At 38.3% G+C, this 14,352-nt stretch overlaps 1 protein-coding gene across 5 annotated transcripts in view; it reads left to right on the top strand.

Annotated features, from left to right (window-relative positions):
* Positions 1 to 13,449, top strand: part of scramb1 (scramblase 1) — a 99,471-nt gene extending 86,022 nt beyond the window's left edge. For 3 of the 5 annotated variants that reach the window (XM_065233937.1, XM_065233936.1, XM_065233940.1), the window contains 3 exons: positions 8,048 to 8,538; positions 8,604 to 8,762; positions 8,824 to 9,174. In XM_065233937.1, coding sequence (XP_065090009.1) covers positions 8,048 to 8,538; positions 8,604 to 8,762; positions 8,824 to 8,883 — 710 coding nt within the window. In that variant the 3' untranslated portion in view covers positions 8,884 to 9,174. Of the gene's footprint in view, positions 1 to 271; positions 657 to 8,047; positions 8,539 to 8,603; positions 8,763 to 8,823; positions 9,175 to 9,534; positions 10,276 to 10,334 lie in introns of those variants that run through there. The other 2 variants (XM_065233939.1, XM_065233938.1) reach the window with 2 other exon arrangements.
* Positions 13,450 to 14,352: the final 903 nt, after the last annotated feature.

Below are 14,352 nucleotides of genomic sequence, written 5' to 3'. Positions count from 1 at the left end.
ACCTTACTAGTTTACATTGTGATAGGTTCGAGGTTCGATCTACCGTTCCGTTGTTGTGCTCGTTTCATCGGGAGGCTAAGCATACGGGACCGCGGTCACTTATCACAGGCAAAGTTCAAACTTAGCTACCCGTAGTGTGTTTACTGTTTAGTGGTGATTGAAGTGCAGAGACAGTGTTCCATCCAATCATCTCGTTGCCTTGTGATGGACCACGAAGGGTTTTAAGTGGAGATAATGCTCTGCTGTAGAGCTCGTACTGCACCAGAAATCAGTTCTGGTTTGTACTTGGAAGTAGGCGGATTGTAGTTCAAGTGATCTAATCAGTTCTAGAAAAACAAAATGAAACCAAGTGAGGCTGGTTGTAGCTCAACTAGGCAGAATCAATTTTCCAGTTGTGTGTCAATTTTATCTCTATATGGCGATGAAGCTAATCGTTCAGAAGATCACGCCAATCCTAGTTCTGCGAAAAGGAAAGCCCGTCGAATTAGAAAGTTCATCTACAACTATCTGGAGGACAAAATACTGGAAATTGGACGGCATGTAAGGGTGCAACGAGGCAAAACGGTCCTTAAGGGTCTGTTTCGTTTCGTACCAGGAGCGAAGAAATCATCCAAAGCCAAAGGATACGATCATTTGATAACGGACGAGGAAAGAAGGTGATTCTTTACGGTCTCATGTTTACTTATTTGTTTGTCCTTAAGTCAGTACGGAAATCTCCTCTGGATTGTTCTCGTGCACTTGTGCAAGCTTTCGTTGTTACCTATGGGTTTTCACAATAATCAGTGTGCAGATGCACTGAGCTGCGTAGAATATTAACAGATCTCTGAGGAAGCAAGTGAATTCTCTAGTTCACTAGGGATTGAAGTGAATCATTTTCGAGAGCAGATTTTGCTAAATTCTATTTTTGTAAATACCGGCGATGTTTGTATCGGGCTACGGTTCTACAATTTTCAGTAGTAAGTAAATAGGCTTACTGTTAGATTGTTGGTAGATAGTGCTATGTTTTTTCTCTGCTTCAAGCATAGTTTATGAATAGAGTAATTATGTAACTACGGCCATTTGCTTAATCGCCCTACAGTCAAGTTCGTTGATAAGACGACCGACAAGCTGTTTCTTTAGGTTTGTTCTTGAACGGTAAATAGGTTTGTTTTCCTCGAAAAAAGTGCATGGAATTATTTTAAGTGCCTCCAAGCGATAGTTTAATCAAAGAAGGTCACTTTTTAATCAGTTGGAGTTGGGAGTTGATTAGTTTTAGTAGAATTGTGTTGTTTCAATAGCACTCACAAATACATACATACATACACACATCATAAGTTTGGGGTCACCCTTTAAAAGACATGAAACGTGGCTATGGGGCTCATCATATTTTTCAATATGTCTATACTAACATTCCAAGTAAACTTATAAGAGCGAAAAATCATACTGTGGGGTGACCCCAAACTTTTGACCGATGACTGATAACATATCTGATCACGCCTTTTTTCGAAAGGCAAGTAAAGCCGATCGTCTCCGGTCCATAACGAACCCCAAAAGTATCAATATACTGACGCGAAGGCGAATTATTGACAATAATATTGCTGGTGTGAATACAGAAATATTGTCAATATCGATGAATTGACGTCAACATAGAATGTATTGACAATACGAATACAGGTCGGACTTGATTATCGGGAGTATCGATTTTTTTTCACTCCGGATAATCGAATCACAAAAAAATTCATATTGTATATTATAATACTAAATTATTACAAACTAAAAACTAAAAAAAAAAATACTCCGGATAATCGAGTCTAAAATTCTGGATAATCGAACCCCGGATAATAGAACCCCGGATAATCGAGTCTGACCTGTATTGTCAATATAAGTAATCGTGTAGGGTCCACTTATGAATTGATGGGTCGATAGGTAGGGTCCAAGTGTGACATTGGTACTCAGTACGGAAAACAATATCGACGAAAAACATATCAAGGAAAAAATTGGTGGAGTTGTGTACAAGACACGACCGCGCGCGGTTGACGTAGACTACGTTGAGATGGTTAATAAACTAGCAGTGCATTTGTCTTGATATTGATTTAAAATACAGTAGAAGTAACTTATTTCCTTAGTTTACTCCATTTCCTCTCCTTGACATGTCATTTTCCTCACCCTTATTAGTTATTTTTCCGTTAGGGATATTTCTGCATATGAAACACTTGTCTTTTCCTCCGTTATAAAATATATTCCCCGTGCACACTCTAATGCCCATCCCATCTCCGTTGAAGATTTGTTATGGATAACACGTTTAACCAAACGCTTGATCGCAGTGGGATACCTCCGGTGGGAAATCGTGCACTAGCATGTATTGCACATCCCAGCCCAAGTAACATTGTAAGTTTTATTGCGGTTTTAAAGCATTGTCATCAAGGTGATCATGCTAACAGCTGCTATTTTACCACACTCAGTCTGACAGCGGTAATGTTCAGCAGAGGCAGCGGGAAAAATTCCACCTGCTTCTGCTTGCCACGCCGTCCGAAGCTTTAATGAGCGGACGAACGACAGCAAAGCTCTTATATAGTTTTACTGGTTCAAGCAAAACGATGCGCAACCAAATAGTACTCGATTATGACGACTTGGTTTGGGGAGAACGTTTATTTCATCAAAACTGTGATACAATTATAACTTTTTTTGTACATTTTTCAACAACTTTTTTTGAGAAAATTGGCAAAGCATTTATTGTGGGAGCTATTTTCTATCGATTGATGTATTTGGAGTTTAATTTCATCTACTAATGACCAAGTTATAAGCGTTCAAAACCTTACACCTTTTCGTGACGGTCGCAATTTTAGATGTTGTATTTACCCCCTGTATCTTCCCGTAAGACGTAGTCTACGTCAAAAAAATAAAAGATTATTGGCAGTAATAAAAAGTATACAAAGGACTCCACAGGCCCTATGAGATCAGCAAGCCTAGTGAGTTAAGGCACGGTATTATCAAGACATAGGTGGTGGATTCGATTAACCGTCCCGTCTTGAAATTTCTATGGGTAATTACCACACAATATACAAATTCATGCATAGTTTGGCATAGAAAGCCGTCCATTAATAACTGTGGAAGTGATTCAAAGAACAACTTCATGCCGCGACCGGTACTAAGTTGAGAAGAACCGGTAAAAGACTTGCATAAAATGCATCGAAAGCTAAGAAGAAGAATACTCCACTGGTCCTGCATGTGACTAGGGTCTCTCCACAACTCTACGTAGACCCCTTCCCTTAACACATACTGTCTACGTGGTTTATGATCACTCATACAAATCTGAATTCAGCCAAAATCTGTTACATGAAATATTAAATTACATTAAGGGCTATCCATAAACTACGTTCACTGTTTTTTTTATAGATTTTAAACCTCCGGTTTCCCCTGAGTAGACAGTTGTTCTTACTAATTAAAAAAATAATAGAGGTTGTATACAAGACACGACCGTAGATTTGACGTAGGATTACGTGTTCGGTATCAATATTCGGCGACTGCGTTAGGGAAACCACTTTTCCCATCACGGAAACGCCCTGGATAAAACCTTACCCAAATTCGAAGTGTTTATGGATAATTGATGAGGTCATGTGGTATTCGATCATTGCGAGAATTTGTATGTACCACTTCAATACTGCTACGCATTTGACCACATATGTTTGATTGCTGGGTACATTATCAAAGAGCTTTGGGGATGACGTTCAATGAAAATTAACTCTTAAACAACAATAATTTATGGTGAAATGCTGAGCTATTAGGGTGTTCAGCACGGATGAGGCTGGCGAGCTGTATGTTGTTTGGAACGAGGGTGACGCGCTAGGCATAGATAGCCCACAGCGGCTCACGACGAGCAACTGAATCCGATCAAGAGCGGTGCAGCTTCTTGCGCCTTCTTCGGTGAATCGAGGGTTCTTTAGGGCAGCCTTGATAGCTAGCTGCTTGGGGGGAGCCTATCGTTGTGGACTAGAATGTTTAAAGCCACGCGCCGAAAACATCGCTGTTGCTGCTGCTGATCACGACCGAACACAATCACTTACCAAACAACACGGTGATTTAATTATCACCGTTCGGTGAGTCGGATGGAATTCGACTTTGAAATCTTTGCTAGGGAATGCGCTTTTTGCAGGCAATCGGTAATAATTTTAATTATCATAACAACAGTTGCAAATTCGTGCAATTTTCAATAGGGACATTAGTCTTAATTTTAACAGATTCGTGGACAAATTTCCCATCGATTGGCGTAACAAGAATTAAAAGCCAGCATATATGGATAGAAATCAGACAACTTTCATGCCGTGACCGACTTTGGTTTTTGAAATTGCACCCCCAATTTTGCCTTAAAAATACATGGCATGTTAGATTTAAACTTATGGAACCTGACATCCGATTGATGACCTTGTTAAATGTCCGGAAAACACTCTTTAACAAATTTATGGTGGCCCTGAAAATGACGGTTTTGTCGTGATAGTTGAGTAATGCTGACTATTGGGGTGTTCAACACAGATGAGGCTGGCGAGCTGTATGTTGTTTGAATTCTGAGGATAATTTCAAGAAGTTTCATGAAGAAAAGAATCCGGACCATAATTCCAATGGGAATTTCCGGAGAATATATCTGGAGTACGCTAAATCTGATAATAATTCCAGGAAAATTTCAAAGGAACTCGGAAAATAATTCCAAAAGTAAGTTATTTTCAATAAGGAATCTTTGGAATTTGTTACTCCACTGCAAGCGAATTCTTAGGAAACTTTCAAAGTGAGTAGAATTCCAAGGGAAGTAACATTCAACGGACATTTTAATTCCGAGAAAGATTCCAACGAAATTTCAAGGAACATTTCGAGGGAATTGTAACCATGTTTCGGTGATAATTTTTAAAGAATTCAAAGGAGAGTTGCAAGGGAATTGCGAAGACTTTTTCAAAGAATTTATGGGAGTCCTGAGCAAAACTAAGATGAAATTTGAAATGATGGGTGATGATGGCCGATTACAAATATTTTACTTTTTGATTCGTTAATCGGTTAATCGATTATTCGAATGAAAATCGGACATCACTAGATGAATGTGAAACGTCATTTCAAATATAAGGGCCGTTCATAAATAATGAGCCGATTTGAAAGGAACCAGGGCTAATCACAAATTACGTCCTATGGTAACTGAAATAAGCACGAGGGCTGACCGGTTGGTTTTATGAACCGGTGAAAACTAACGATTTTAAATTGGATCACTGCTTAACTAGCCTATTGGTCCCACGCAAACAATTAACGTACCCCATTCTAGTAAAAACTCTAATACAACACTATGTTTGTTTTGATTCGCTATGAAAGTTTGACAGATAAAATAAGGGGTTCGTGGATTTTCCTATGTTTCGAGGGGTGCATCGATTAGCTTGGGACCGAAGAGAGTACCAGAGCTGAGCCTAAAAGTTGAGCACGTTTCTTTGAGACCTTCTGGTCTTAGAGTTACCTCTATGGTATTATGGAGCAAATTATAAGAAAATACTAGAAAGAGGTCTAAGATGAACTCTGAGGGTATTCTAAGATGATTCAAGCAAATTCTTCAGAAAATGCTGAAGATATCCTGTTAAGATTTCCAAGGGTATCAGGATAATTCGAACATAGAATGATTTTCGAGATATTGGCCATTGAATCAAGATGCAGGTGTTGAAAAATGTTTAAAAATAATAAATTTTGAGATTTCATGTTTTGAAAATTTTATGATCCTGCATTAAGAAAAATCTTTAAAACACAGAAAGTTTTATTTTAAAATATTTTGGACAAGGAAAAAAATGAACATTCTGGAACGTTCAAATAGTCAGAACCAATATGTAAGAGCTTAAAATATGAAAAACAAAATTACACAGTTATGTTTTTAAGATTTCAAGCACTTAGATATTTGTTCTGGCTATTTTGGACGATCCAGAATCTTGGAAATTTCTCCTTGTCCGGAATATTTTAAAATAAAACAACCTGAGTCTTTTCTCAATCCAGGAAGCTCGTCAATATTTATTTAAGTCTGGGCTAATGACCAATCGGCCTAATGACCGGACCTCCTCAGGACAATAGTGTCACATCCAGAAATGTTGACATTGATATATTGACAAATTAAATTTCAAGCACTAGCATCCTATTGCGTGTTAAGTGTATATTGGTTTCATAAAACATGTATATTAACTACTCAGAGCTTCCATAAATGGACCCTGGACCCATTTTTCGAATTCATATGAATAATATAAACAATTAAATTGACTGCAAGTCGCTAAACCTAAATCAAAAAGTAATTGATGATATTCATCAATACGGCCTGGTGGTCGGGGGTGAGGCCGGCAGCTCAAGTGTTGGATTTCATACTGCACTGGAAATACTTCAGCAGGAAGCACAACAAAACTGAGCTGTGTTTGTTCACATCGACTGATACTTCTCTGTTCCGCAATCTAGTGCCAATCACCAATCACCGACGGACATCGATTGCCATCCATTGACAGCAATCGAATGTGCAGGAAGGCACACGCTTCCACACCTGCGTAGGATTTTGCACCCATTCAAACAAACATGGGCCGGGACCAACGGCTTTACTTCCCTTCCGAAGGAAGACGTGACCAGAGATGTTTATGCCTCAGAAAATCTCACCGACCTCGGCTGGGATTGAACCTAGACTCATTGGGGGTGAGAAAGCATTCAGTTCACGTTTACCACTACACCACCGGCGCCGGCCGACTGATACTAAGTGGTTGCAATACAAGCACATATCGTCGATAATAGAATGACGGTTTCTTACGAATGACAACACACCCACTTAAACTAACTAAATCATCTGACAGAGAAATGTTCGTTCTATGAGCTGGGGTGTAGTCAGATTCCGTGGGTGTGTGGTCATTCAAGAGAAATCGACGTTCAAAGTCATTATTTACGTTTCGATTTATACCCTTCTGACATGTTTCCCCTGATATATGCTTACTGCTCAATATGTTCAAACTAACATATATATAAATACGGTCAGATATTCCAGTAAACGCGGAGTATTTCGGTATTATTCTTGAAATTAGAGACAATATTTTTTTATTCTATAAGTGGATAATTCTATAACTTGTAACTCCGAATTATGGAGAGTTGACTTTACTTTGAAAGTAGCTGTGAACAATATTATCGACCAATTCACCAAGGATCAATATTCAGTCACAGAAAATCGATTTTTGTTTTGTCGACATTTGTTTTTTTGATTTCCGAATTTTTTGGGTGTTTTTTTAGAAGAAATTTTTAAACTTTGACCGCTTTACGCCACCTTAAATCCTGTCTGATTGAGCCTATTTTTTATAGGATCTTTTTTAGAGGCAATACACATTTTGTGAATGGTTTATTTGGAAAAATCATAACTGCCATTTTCATTGGCACCCTAATCTGTGTGCCCCGGAAAGTCGAGGAATGTTACAACCGTAAAACAATTTAAGACCGGACCAGGAATCAAATCAGCCGCCTTTACCGACCCGTTAAATTTCATTGCACGCAAAACAAACGGCATCAAATGTCAAAGAGGATTTCCTGAATGTTTTCATACAACAAATGTAATGTCAGTTCTTACAGTAGAAGCAGGTTTGTCTAGAATGACTATTTACATACAAAACCTTCATGAGATGAATTTCTAGCCGCAGTGCAATAGGATAAACAAACTTTGTGCGAATAATAAGCTATCATAAAAATTACATAATTATAAAAAAAAACTTTCTGACGACCATATTACAGAATCTGTCCATGCGGTGAAATTTTTCATAATCTGCATGCTTTTTATGCAAATCTGCAATACAATCTTACATTTCCTTGTTAGGTGTAGGCGTTGTGAAATTTGCTCAGAATTACTTCGGGTTTTATGAGCAAAGTTTTGATGGGTTTAATAAAAGCTTTCCTATTGTTTAGACATAGTCTGACATTAAATCCAGTTAACAGTCTTTATTTTTTATAAGAGAATAGTATACGTATCTTGTGTTATAAAAACACGTAAAAGGCCATCGCTTATTTTAAAATATCTTTGTTCTTCCTTTCAACTCTCCAGGTGGTTGGATGACTATTCCGCAAGGGATACCGAACTGTCCTCCCGGCTTGGAATACCTTACGTCCATTGACCAGCTGTTAGTGCATCAGAAGGTCGAGCTGCTCGAAGCGTTCACCGGTTTCGAGACGGCCAATAAATACACCGTTAAAAATACCATGGGCCAGAAGGTGTACTGGGCGGTGGAGGACACCGACTGTTGCACCAGAAATTGCTGTGGCCCCGCGCGGCCATTTGACATGAAGGTGCTGGATTACTACCAGAATGAGGTGCTCCACTTCAATCGACCATTGCGTTGTTCATCCTGTTGTTTCCCGTGTTGTCTACAAACGTTGGAAGTGTCCGCACCACCCGGCAATGTGATTGGGACGGTCGAACAGAATTGGTCCATCTTTACGCCGCAGTTTAGCATCAAGGATCAGTCAGGCAGTACGGTGCTTCGAATCGAAGGACCCTTCTGTACGTTTAGCATTTGTGGTGATGTTGAGTTTAAGGTAAGGGACGATGAAATCCTACATATTTTATTTTTATAACTAGCATTTATTCCCTAATGAAACAGGTCGTTGCCAACGACGGGACACAGGTAGGTAAGATTTCGAAGCAGTGGTCCGGCTTCGCGCGGGAGGTTTTCACAGATTCGGATCACTTTGGAATCAACTTCCCCATGGATTTGGACGTTAGGGTAAAGGCTACTCTTTTGGGCTGTCTTTTCCTGATTGTATGTGTTATTACCGGTAAACCATTAGCTAGTTCATTAACGATGCTTTGTTTTGTTCTAGGATTACATGTTTTTCGAGAAATCTGGAAACAAAGAGGGTGACCGTCCAGGCATGTTTTAAGTTGATGGGACCTGCCTACTTGAAACATTCGGTGTTTATTGTGTATATTGCTTTGAATGTGATGAATTCGACGTGGCTGAGCATTAAGCGATTTATGTCCTATTCTAACGTAAACGCAACACAGTTTGCACGTGTGTGCATACTACTGACAGCATAAAGTTACAGCACAAATGGTTACTGAATACATACGTACAAAGTGCAACCAAGTTGGCTCGGTGATGCTTGAAAATCTATATTCTCACTATTTTTACAGTTACTTAGGAGTATGCTTCCGCTACTATCGAACGTCATGAGAAAAGCACAATTTTTTCTACTCTCTTGTAAACTTCCATTATACCTCTTACAATATAGATCGTCAGTCCTACCAAGAAGAAAATACATAATATTAACGATTACCGAATTTTCAGCTTCTTTTTTTTGTGATGACAATCATATGCCTTATGAATTTTGTACTAATACGACTAATATTCATAGAATTATGTTTTTTTTTCCTGTTTATTAAAATGTCTCGTTAATTTTAATTTGAAGGTTAAGCAAACATTTTTGCTTACTGCTATCTATTAGATGAACTACTTAAGACAGGGAGCTAGCTAATTATATGTCCGTTTACCCCTCAATGAACTGATAGAGACACACAACTTCTACTTCCAGCACCCACCACGCTATTCCAATTTGGATGAACCGGTTTCCAAGCAACCGAAATCACAAGCGGCTCTGTACCAGCAACAGCAACAACCGTTGCTTCCAGCCCATCCGGTCGGCTTGGAGTATCTGCTCGATGTGGGAACGATCCGATTCAAACAGGAGGTCCACGTAACGCAGATCATCTGTAGTTGCGATATGCCGATAGAGTTTGATCTGATCAACGAAAACGATCAGATCATATACCAAGTTCAGGAACGTGAGAATTTGTGTCTTCGAAATTGTGTTCCTCAAGGATTCCGCACCCAGTCGGTGGTCAGCAAGACGAGCAATGCTCCTGTCCTGTGCTTCAAGAGGGAGGCACGATGCGTCTTTAATTGTTGCTTGCCGTGTTGTTGCTTCCCGCTGCCTTTCAGCCGGGAACGACTGAACGTTTTCGGTGACGCCGGTGATAAGCTGTTGGGTGTGGTTCAACAGGATTTTTGCGCTTGGAGATCGAGTTTCAGCATTTTGGATGTCGCTGGAAATGCAGTGCTGCGCATCAAGGGTCCCGGGTGTAACTTTACGTGTTTTAACGATGTTGAATTTCAGATCGTATCTCTGGATGGTGTCCAAGTTGGAAGTATCGTGAAGCACTTTACCGGACTTATCCGCGAGGCGTTATCGGATTTCGATAATTTCACAATCCAATTTCCACGAGATATGGACGTTGGGACAAAGGCTACGTTACTGGGAGCTGTTAGTTTGATTGTGAGTATTTGCTTAGAGTGGATCTTCAGTGATCGACTAATTGATATTTTTTTTTTCAGAATTTCTTGTTCTTCCAAGGATCTTCAAGAAGACTTATAAAAGATATTCCTTTGCTTTGCTCGTTGAGTGCTACGTAGACAGTTTTTTTTTTGGATTTTTGCCCCCTTTCCCCCTGCGTAGAAAATTGTCAATAGACAATTTTTAAAATTTGTACGGGATGTGGATAATTGCCAATTGCCAAACTGTCTACGTAGTTAACAAACAAACGTGTTTGAATAAACGATTGAATGTCATAAAATTCATGAATACCTTATACAATGACCTTATACAAAAGACAAACAGTTGGAACTCTTCAAAACTTTTCATTCAAAATAGAGCCAACGAGCTCAGTATCAATTCAATTCTAGAAACAATATTGAGATAGATAAGTTTTCAGAAACAAATCTAAATGTAAGCTAAACTTATCTTGATAAACATAATTTCTGTCAGCCTTTCATATGTGTATGAACATCTTTTGAAAGTGTTTATGGTAAAATATCTTAAAGGCTTGAAGGTGTCATGATTCAGTTATTAGAGCTTTTAATTTTAATTCATATTCACATGCTGAATAAATCACATACGAAACGTATTTCTACGAACCTGAATCAAGGTGGTTTAGAAGCGTATAAGAACCATACATTGTTTGATCAAAGTATTCATTTAATTTCTTTCCGCTTCATGTGTTTAATTTCCTGCAGGGATATATCGCCCTTTTTGGTACTTTTTCATTACTTTTTAATGTAGAATTCTTATTCTAAATCCAATTAAATTTTCAGTTAACCTGTTTTAAAGTAGATAGTGTAATGCTATTAATCTCCCTATTAAAATTCAAAATTTTCGCACCGCAGAGCCACACTCTGTGTTTTCACTGAGAAGCGGTTTACCAACTGTAAGCAAAAATAAATGAAAATATCCAATACAAATGAAACATTAAATGGTAAGCTACTTCTGTTTATATGTACGTTCGTATACTCATAGGGTCGGGTGGGGCAAGAATGCCATATGGGGCAAGAGTGTCACCCCTAAAATTTAAAAAATAAACATGTTTTCAATGCTAATTCACCCATGAAACTATGAATGGTGTTCCTATGCAGCATTATAGAAAGTTCTGTCCAAAATGAAGTATTTCAAAAATTGCAAAAATCGAAATTACTTATGATGATTAGACTTCATAAAATAAGGATTTTGGAATTTCCAACTATTGTTTTCTACAATTCCTGCGTTGAGGCATCACTAATAATGAATAATTGAAACACCAATAACAAAGAATATATAAATATTTCTTATAATTGGTCAAAAATATTTTTTTTAGAAATTAACCTCACACGGGGTAAGAGTGCCACCCATATATTTATGAATAAAATTAGACAAAAATGCAACAGAAATTGCTTCAGTGCGCATTTAACTCTTCGGTAAGCGTGTTTTCACCAAATTTAACAAAACCAGCTACATAACATATCAACAACAATAGTTTTCATTTGATTTAATTGGTAAACAGTTTATTTGTTATGTATTGAATAATATTGTAAAATTCAATAGTTAAATTAAGTAAACAAAAACAACTGTTGCTAGTATGATTAATAATCAAAAGGCTATGTTTACCAACAAGCATTAATCGATTCCACTCAATTTAAGACGCATGATGGCCCTTTTGCCCCATAGGGGTTGGCACTCTTGCCCATCGCAGTTAAAAAAAAGAAGATTAATTTGCATTACATTGCTGATGTATGAAGGCAACAATATGAAGTTGCAATACTGTGTAGAAACTCCTATAAATATCCACTATTTGGCATATATAGAACGTACCATTTTTAAGGTGGCACTCTTGCCCCACCCGACCCTACATAACATAGTGTAAAATGTTTAATCAAAATATAATTTCTAACAACTGTTGACCTAAAATCTTCCAGTACTATAAATCCAATAAATATATAGGTCTCAAAAGCTATTAAACACATTCAATCAAAGTGTTTCGGTACTTCATACGTGAAGTTTTCGATTTTCAGAGTTGGGACAACATGCTATACTAATATCAACATGAAGCTTCAGTTCCGTAATTTATTAGCTAGAGAATGTTTTGAAGAGGATTAGATTGATAGTTCCGCTAGAGTTCGGTATTGTGAAAAATGAACTTAAGTTGAAATTGAGTGCAGGGCCATTGATGTGATAATACTAACCCATTAAGTGCTCTTTTGCCTAACCCATACTTTGATGGATGAGGGGATCGCTAGAACTATTCCACAGCCGCAGATAGTATATGAGCAAATCAAACGCACACTCTTTCGCCTGTGGATTTGACGACATACCTCAAATCCCCTCATCCATCAAAGTATGAGTTAGTGCGCATTTGATTAGTATTGTCGCATTAATGGCCTTTCGCTTAACTTCAACTTCTGTTCAATTTTCACACTGCCGTACTCTAGTGGAACCATCAATCTATCCTCAGACAGAACTTTCTCTGGCTAATAAATTATGACACTAAAGCTTCATGTTGATATTCGTGTAGCATTTCCTCCCAAATCTATTAAACATATTTTAGAACATAACATGTATTTATGTAATACATTTGGTGTACTTTAACTTGCTCTTCAACCTTGGCTACAGGGTTTTGGCATGTCAACCTTTAAATACTAATATATCCTAAAGATTACCAAAATCGGCCTTGACTTGGATTTTCTCTCAACCATAATGGTGGTCGATATCAAAGTTCATCAACACGACTCTAAACCAACATTTTCCAGATCATCCAAACAGGGTCGATATTAAAAGTTTATCTAAGTTGGAGCGGCGGTAAAAAGTGTCAGTCCAAACTAAGAGATGGAAGCCTAGCAAAAGTCCGTTGCGATTTCATAATGTTATTGAATTTGAATAAACATACATACACAACTACAACATCAAAACATGGTGAAAGCTTTACCATTTGAAATCTGTCTCATATAATAAAGATGCATACACCGTGTCCAGACATGGAAAATCATTTACATTCATTTGCCTCTAAATTTTTGACGTAGGACTACGTCTTTGATTTCTATATGGGGGTACACTTTGTGAAAACCAAAAATGGAACATGTTACAAATTAAGAAAGATTTTGAACGTTAATAATTCAGCTGCCCCTGGTCCAATTTCAATAATTTTATCACCAACCGATCAGAAATATGGTTACGCATCGATAACAATGCTTCCGAATGTTGATTTCAAACAAGACACTTTTGAAAAACTGGTAAATGTCCAGCATTGTCCAAAAGCGTCGAATTAACTAACAAATCCACCAATTACCTACATGCATATGCTGCTTCCCCAGCACAGTCGTCAGAGAGTAGTAAGTAGACGAAACAAGTCTAATAGCGAATTTGTTTTTGATTCAGTTCCAACCTGGATCGGGTATCAAGATTGGGTCTGCTTGTTGCCTTTCAAACGTCAGTGTTAACGTTTGTTTTTGTAACCTGGCTCGGGTTGAGGTTCGCACTGACAATATGCTCAGGTTCGCACGGGTTGGAACTGGTTCCAACCTGGATAATAAACAAATTCGCTATAAGTGGCATTCACCTCCGATCCTCGGGCGCGTACGAATAGGGAAAAATGCGTAATATTTCCATATTCAGAACCAAACACAAATTCTTCGAGATAACCCCCATCCGTCGTCTGGCTCGTCGTTGCGGTGTCTGACGTATCTCCGGTCTGATTTACGAGGTGTGCTGAAGGTGTTCCTGAAAAATGCGATCCGTGATGCTGTCACCTACACTAAACACGTCAAGCGTAAGTGGCCATGGATGTCCTCTTCAATTAATCGGCCCTTTCCACGGCCATCAAGCTTACATCAGTAAAGAGTTGGAACTTGTTTGTCCATATTCAGAACCACAAGCCCCCAAAGACCACACAAAATGCTCTCCAGAGTTGTAATCTTGTAACCAAACTTGCAAGCAGGGGTGCAAGTGATTTTGATTGATTCTCTTAATCAACTTTCTCTATGAAAAAAATTTCTACAAATTTGGTACGCCTACAATTCAAAAACGGAAAGAGTTGAGATAATAGATAAT

The sequence above is a fragment of the Ochlerotatus camptorhynchus genome, unplaced genomic scaffold, assembly GCF_037179485.1.
Source record: "Ochlerotatus camptorhynchus isolate MF236.1 unplaced genomic scaffold, CSIRO-AGI_Acam_v1.1 ptg000423l, whole genome shotgun sequence".
NCBI classification, from domain to species: Eukaryota; Metazoa; Arthropoda; class Insecta; order Diptera; family Culicidae; genus Ochlerotatus; species Ochlerotatus camptorhynchus.
This window is presented reverse-complemented; position numbering and strand designations above follow the sequence as displayed.